General features: G+C 45.2%; 1 protein-coding gene across 2 annotated transcripts; it reads left to right on the forward strand.

The window, feature by feature from the left end:
- Nucleotides 1-223: 223 nt before the first annotated feature.
- On the forward strand, nt 224-6,964 carry RPS14 (ribosomal protein S14). 2 transcript variants are annotated; one of them, XM_074960293.1, is made up of 5 exons: nt 224-376; nt 2,828-2,978; nt 4,435-4,596; nt 5,592-5,668; nt 6,806-6,964. In XM_074960293.1, exons 2-5 carry the CDS (start codon nt 2,830-2,832, stop codon nt 6,871-6,873), a joined length of 456 nt encoding a protein of 151 aa, XP_074816394.1. In that variant the 5' UTR covers nt 224-376; nt 2,828-2,829; the 3' UTR covers nt 6,874-6,964. The 2 variants fall into 2 exon arrangements, with proteins under 2 accessions (XP_074816394.1, XP_074816395.1); XM_074960294.1 differs by having other exon boundaries at nt 317-424.
- Nucleotides 6,965-7,181: the final 217 nt, after the last annotated feature.

Below are 7,181 nucleotides of genomic sequence, written 5' to 3' on the forward strand. Positions count from 1 at the left end.
AGCACCAACCCAGCATGACAACTCCGCCATCGCTGTGAGGGGCAAGAGGCCCTTCCAGTAGGGCGCCGCCATCTTTGTGCGGGGTAACGTTCGGGACCCCTGGGCGCCGCCATGTTGGGGGTGGTACCGCTCGCGTCCTCAGACGTACCCAAGCGTGTTATTAATTATTAAATCGTTCAACATAGTAATACGCGCCTGATTACAACGCTCAGCGCGCGGGTATGGATTTTATAGAGAATGACACCGATGGACGTGGATGTGGGGGCTTGACCCCACTCCGTCGAGGTAGCACTTCCGGGTGATGCTGACGCTGACCTCTGCCCCCGTGACCCCTGCCTCTTCCTTTCCGGTGTTGGGTGCCCGAGAAGACGCACAAGTAAGTGCCCGGCCTGGGCTTGCCGTCATCCGCTTCCATCGTCCCTGGGTGCGTCCCGCTGCGGCCTTTGCCACCCGCAGCCAGCCTGCCCGGGCCCTTCCTCACCGATAGCGAGCCGGCGCGGCCGCCCGGCGGGTGGGGAGGAGGCCGGGGGAGCGGGGCGCTAGGCCGCGGGGAAGCCGGCCGCTAGAGTGGCCGAGCTGCCCGGTGGGTGGAGGTGAGGCCGGGGGAGCGAGGCGCTAGGCCGCGGGGAGCTGGAGTGGTCGAGCCGCCCGGCGGTTTGAGATGACAAGGGCCGGTGGGGGGCTTCGTTTATTTTTCGCTCCGATTATGCAACGGGTGGGTCCGGGCCAGGGTCCCGAACCACTCTCAGACCGGGGCAGCTTCCCCCGGCTTGGGAGCGTAGCGGGGCTGTTGTGGGGAGGCCTGTCCTAGGGGGAAGAAGCTCGTGGGAACCCCTCTTCGATGCGGATGCGGGAGGGAAGGTAACAGCCCCATGTGTGGCTTGGGGCTTGTGTCGTGGGATAGGGGGAGTAGGCTCCTTTCCGAGGCTCCGAACAGGAGGAGGGGATGCTGAGGTTAACAGCGTGTGCATGGCAGGGCACAGTGCTGCACACAAGTGGCTTCCAAGCATCCCAGTCACTCAGATGTCTCTTCACAACCAGAAATCCCTCTGGAGGGAGGGGAGAGGGCCACAGTTGTGTTTAATGTTTATTAGGGGGGATGCAAGATGTCAGTCACTTCATTAGACACTTGACTGGGCAAAGAGCTCTGCTAAACCGTAGTTGCGTGAGTGGGGAAGATAGATCAGACCTACTGTTTTTAGGCACAGATATTTGTGCCTGATAGATCGCTACGGCCAAATTAATCCCTGCTATAATTTCATATATTAATAGGTTTACACCATGAATAAACTTGGTCTTTTTAATCTCATCTCTTCTATTATATGTTAGGGGCAGACAATAGTTATCACTATGTTCAGTTAAGCTTGAAGAAACCCCAGTTTACCAGTTTTAGACCTAGGAGAGGTACTACACAAAGGATAAGTGGTTTAGTCTTAAGTTAACACATCAGGATTTTTTTAGGCTGCCTTCAAGGTTATGCTTAATGATCTACTGAGGAACATCACACTAACTGAAGGTGGATGCAGTTTAGTGCTGTACTGCGCACATCCCAAAGCGGTCTGTTGATTGGTCACACAATGCTGATGTTCTCTTCATTTCCAGCTGCTGAAAGTATTAAATATTATTTTTCCATGCTGTGGCTGTAGATATTATTTGATTGTAAATGGGAGAGAAGGTGGGTCATAAAGTTGCAAATGGGAATGGTGGTGACCATGAGACAATTTATCTGAAATGTGCTCCACACACTATGAAAAATTCAGGGAATCCTGTCACCACATCACTCTTGTATGTTTCCATAGCCAGAATGTTGGCAGAAAAGAGAGACTTAGGTTGCCTAGGTTAGTTGCAAGTTTTCTGTTAGCACAGAGGATGTCCTGCATCCATCTACACTTGTTTTGGGTTTAAAGGAGGTATCAGAGATGTTACTGGTAAACACAAGACTGGGAGTCAGGATTCCTGAATTCTATTCCTGGCTGTGCTTCCAACTCTTAACTGTAGGCAAGTCAGAAGTCTCTCTGTGCCTTAATTTCTAAAAGGAGAAGACTACCATACAGATTTGGGACCCCCTGAAAGTGGTTCTATTTATTTGTATTATCGTAGGGCCTAAAGGCTTCCACCCAGATTGGAGCCCCATTGTGTGCTTCATGTGTACATAGGGAGAGGCAGTGCCTGCTCCATGCAGTTTACAGTCTAGGGCAAGAGGCAATCGTAGGCAGGTAACAAAGGCAGAGAGTTGAAGGGCCATACCTCAGATCAGACAGCAGATCAGTGGCAGTATTGGGAATGGAACCCAGTGCTTCTGATGGAGGGCCGATTATGCACATGATGATTTTAACTGCACGGTTGCCATCCAGGCTCTCTTTCATGGTAAGCCTTGTGTGGAAATGCAGCAGTGGGCGATATTTATGGAGCTGCTGTTAAAATTTCAGAGAGATTAAGAGTGGCAATGGCATATAATAAAGCCACTCTGATCTCCAGATTATTTAATATACAAAAATGTGGAAAGTGAGCCTGATGCTCTTCCAAAGGGTTAAGCGAGCTGGTTTTACGGATGAATGGGTTGCCTGGTCCTCTTCAGTCTCTGGAATGTCCTGTATTCCAAACAAATAGATTATTGGTGCATGTCTCATCTGTATTGATTAGTACCCAGTTCATCTGCAAAATGCCTGTTGTGTTGATTTAAATACCCTTAAAAAGTAACTTCCCATTCATAGGAGTATAAAGGACCAGAGGCATGTATGGCTCCCGTGTAATTCCAGGGAAAGAACCATCTTTATTGCTCCTCTTCATGACCGCATGTAACTCACGCTCTTATTTCCCCTCGCAGAAATGGCACCGCGTAAGGGTAAGGAGAAGAAGGAAGAGCAGGTCATCAGCTTGGGACCGCAGGTTGCCGAAGGGGAAAATGTGTTTGGCGTCTGCCATATCTTCGCTTCCTTCAATGACACTTTTGTCCATGTAACTGATCTCTCCGGCAAGTGAGTACTGAACGTTGGTGACATCAGAACCATACAAGGCTCTGTAGAACTTGCTTTCCCTTGGTACCGCCCTTACAAGTTCTTAAAATGGAAATTGTGCATATGCAACAGTTATTTTGGTTCAATAACTCAAGCTGTTTTCACTCACCTTTATCCTTAAGGCTAAAGTATGTGCCCAGTATATGTGGATAAGTGCATCGTATCATACACTTACCTGTTGAACTTACCTAGTTGCGATCTAACTGACTCTTCTAGGTCTTGGCTACAGGAGAGGGTTGCACTGATTTAATTGAAATTGCTTAAAAAAATTTTGTAGTTAAACTAGAAGAAAAACCTGTATAGAAACCCTTATTTTGGTTTGAGTGGCTTATTTCAGTGTAGCTTAAGTAGGTAAGGAATCAGCTTAAGCTAAATTGATGCAAGTTGCCCTTGAACTGAACTATGCAGGGCTTTGCACCCTTATCTTCTGAGCAGAAAGCAGTCTAGTATTAAAATGAGTCAACAGGGGTATATACCCGACACTTCTAATGCTGCTGCTTATAAAACACATGGAGGTACCATCACATAAAATGTCCAGACATACATCTGTGTTGAAACAAGTGTTTACAGAAAGGAGAATTAGTATTGCCACTGTACGAAAGAGATGACTGTAAACTGCTTGACAGTATCTACCATATCAGGAGAGGCGTTTCCATATGCCTTCTTGGCTATTTAGTAAAGATCTTTCTAAAATATATAATCTAATTCAACCACAAGATATTGGGCTTGATGCTCAAAATTTTATGGCCTGTGTTATTCAGGAGGTCAGACTAGATGATCGTGTGATCCCTTGTAGTTTTAACATCTATAAACTTATTTTGGTGCTCAGGTGACACAATACAGACAACTTGTAACAGGGTTTTTAATTGAAACTTGTTGGGCCATCTTTCACCATCTTCTGTTTTTGCTTGGTGAATGAGACCTAACAATTAAGGCATATCTAGATGAGAAAGTTGCATTAATCTGACTTAAAGTGTGATTTTAAACTGATATATTTAGATCTGTGTAAAGGCTGTATGGTTAGTTAAACCTGTTCGAAAGGCTGTATGGAGATGCTTATTTTGGTTTAGCGTAAGACAGTTAGAAACATGATAAACCGGAATAAAGTACTGTTTAAACACAATAAGTGTCCACACAGGGCTTTGCCCCAGTTTAACAAACTCTGTTACACTAATTTAATGTATAAATTACTAACGCCTATATGGAAAAAGGGCCTTGCTCCCTTCAGAAATGACCTTAGAAAAAGTAAGACAGATTCATATTAACGGTTGTCACATGGCAACTTATGAACTGGTAAATATATTAAATGAAATCATTTTGTGTTTTGAATCTTCTGCTTCTGTAAGGCTTGCAGGTTGTGATCAGGCTCTTTCCTGAGTATTGCTTTTTGCTACGTACAAAGATACTGTCTTTTCAGGGAAACCATCTGCCGAGTGACTGGTGGTATGAAGGTGAAGGCCGACAGAGACGAGTCTTCGCCCTATGCTGCTATGTTGGCAGCTCAGGATGTTGCCCAGCGGTGCAAGGAGCTGGGCATCACTGCCCTTCACATCAAGCTGCGAGCTACAGGTGGAAATAGGTGCGTGTGACAGGCTCTGCTTTGACATACACAGATGTTGTGCGATGGCGAGGTAGCGCTTGGGTCCTGTTGGTGACTGAATACTAGGTTATGCTCATCAGGTGGCCCAGAGTGAAATAAGGTGTTGCAATTTTCACACAGTCCTACAATCTCACTTCAGTTGTTGCTATCACAATTTTAATATGGGCAGCTGTTCTGAGGGCAGCAGTGAGAGAATTTGTATTTCAGACACACTCTAGCATTATTTTATTCCATGCATCTTTGCAAACTCGATGCGTTTTTTGTGTGCAGGTGGGGCTTGTTCTGTTAGCAGAAACAGCTCCATGTTTAGAGGTGTACATTTTCAGTTGGTGAAACATGTGAAAGCCCTGGCCCACTGACCCATGGAGATAATATTCACAGGACTAACATTAGTTCAGTTCAGCTCTGACCTGAAGGAGCCAGGCTTAAAATGGGCTGTGTTTTAATTGATATGTTAAGAACTAGTTTGATGGGGAAGGTATTGGTCATTCTACATAGTAATGACATCTTGTGAATCCATTTGTAATTAGATGAAAACCTGGTGTAGGTGGGTTACAGGAATCTGTTTTTTCCTAAAATATATCTCCACCGCTTTTTCAGCAGGCTTATAGGACTCTTGTTTCATGTTGTTCTTGGAAGGGAATCCCCTATTGTAGCTGTGTAATGGCAGGAAAGATCATGTTTGATATTCAACTTTATTAACATCTCTTCTGCCCCCTTGTCAGGGGTGCAATTACCATGTATATTCAGAATTGCATTGAAGTATATTCTGCTGACTGTTACTGTTCCTGCCATATACATGGGTTAGACAAAAAGGGAGGCATCTAATAAGAGTTCCAGCATTTTCAAATTCTGGATAAAGGGTAAAATGACTTAAGCTGCATGTTGTTTCCTTGGGAACGGTGTGCATTCAGCTTCAGCTGTTTGGTGAACGCTTCTCTGACCTGATCTGTTGCCTGTTTTATTATTTCTAGGACCAAGACTCCTGGACCTGGTGCCCAGTCAGCCCTCAGAGCTCTAGCTCGTTCTGGAATGAAGATTGGGCGCATTGGTAAGTGTGGTGTGCAAATGGGGTATTTTAGATAAATAATGGGAAATTAGTATGTGTTCCCTGTTTCGAAATCCTGTCACCAAAAGAACTCTGTGCAGATGCATCTGTTGTTATTTAATACCCTGAGTTACATGATGGCCAGGTCTGAGATTTATTCCCTGTTGGTCCTACAGAACCCAAGCTTGACCATCTGACATATTGGATTCCACCTGGTTACTTGTGCTTTTTGCCTGAGGTTGCTGAATTTCCTTTAATTTGATGTGTATGTGCCTAGAGAACCTGGAGCACTTTCAAATTAAATAAGAACCCACCAGCAAGTGGCATGTGTTTTCAATATGGGCTAAGGATTGGTACCTAACTGCAAGTTGTATGTGCTAAACTGCAGTTGTATAGCAAGATAGTGATGGGCCTCTGGTTTAGAGTCACTGATTCTTTGCAGTAGCTGGAAGATCACTGGCCATGATTTACTGGAGTGAAAGTCCCAAAAGCTGCTGCCGAAAATGCCTTTTCAGTGTTCAGAGAAACCTATGGAAAGACTGTGGTGTACATCGATCTCCTATAGGAGCTTGTCTTGCCTGTTGCTGCTGTGGAAGTCATGTGACCTGCAGTCTGTTGTTTCCTGTGATGCGCCATTTCACCTTCTTTCCCCACCCATTTCAGTGTGGATTTCCCATATTCTAAATGTTACAAATGTGGAAACTTGCCACACACTAGTCAATGCGCAAGTGAAATATAGTACCTCCTGCACATCATTTCCCAGGCCGCCTCCTGAGAGAAAGTGTGTGTGTTGGGGGGAATTCCTACTCCTTGCAAGAAAGGCTTGGGTTTTGTGTGAGGAAAGGTGGCCATTTGGAAGCAAATGTTGATTTGGCATTATAATGCCCCTTGCACACTCAAAGCAGAGTAAAAATTATTTTGCCTTTTGTACTAAATCCTCTTATCGTTAATGCTAGATCCTACTAAAGGCTGGTCATGGTGTGAGGATACATTATTACCACGTGAAGCCAATGCAGTTCTTCACTGCTGAGGCCTTGGGTGGTGTCTGGCAGGGACTTGGATGGTTTATTTTCTGTACCTGGAAAGCTGTCTGAAGCAATCTGCAGTCATGAATGGTAATGTGTAACTTTCTTTCCACAGAGGATGTCACCCCCATCCCCTCTGACAGCACTCGCAGAAAGGGTGGTCGCCGGGGTCGTCGTCTGTAAACCGTGGCTGGCTTTTGTTTCATCATTAAATCTCTCAAAAAAATTTCTGTTCTCATTTGTGTTCTCTTAACACGAGCTATGATCAGAGGGCTAGCCTTCGGTGTCATGTGTCCTTTGGTTGTCATTTGAAAGCCCTGTGGTTGTAATGTCTTGTTTTCATGGAAACATTCAGAAGTCTGAATTACATACACAAATAGCTTGATTTCGGAAGATAGGTTTCCTGTTTATGTTGTAGGGCTCCTATTCACACAGCTACACCAGGGGTGCCATATTTGTGTATAAACTGGTAGAGCAGTTTAAAAGCACTC

This window comes from Natator depressus, chromosome 8, assembly GCF_965152275.1.
Source record: "Natator depressus isolate rNatDep1 chromosome 8, rNatDep2.hap1, whole genome shotgun sequence".
NCBI classification, from domain to species: domain Eukaryota; kingdom Metazoa; phylum Chordata; order Testudines; family Cheloniidae; genus Natator; species Natator depressus.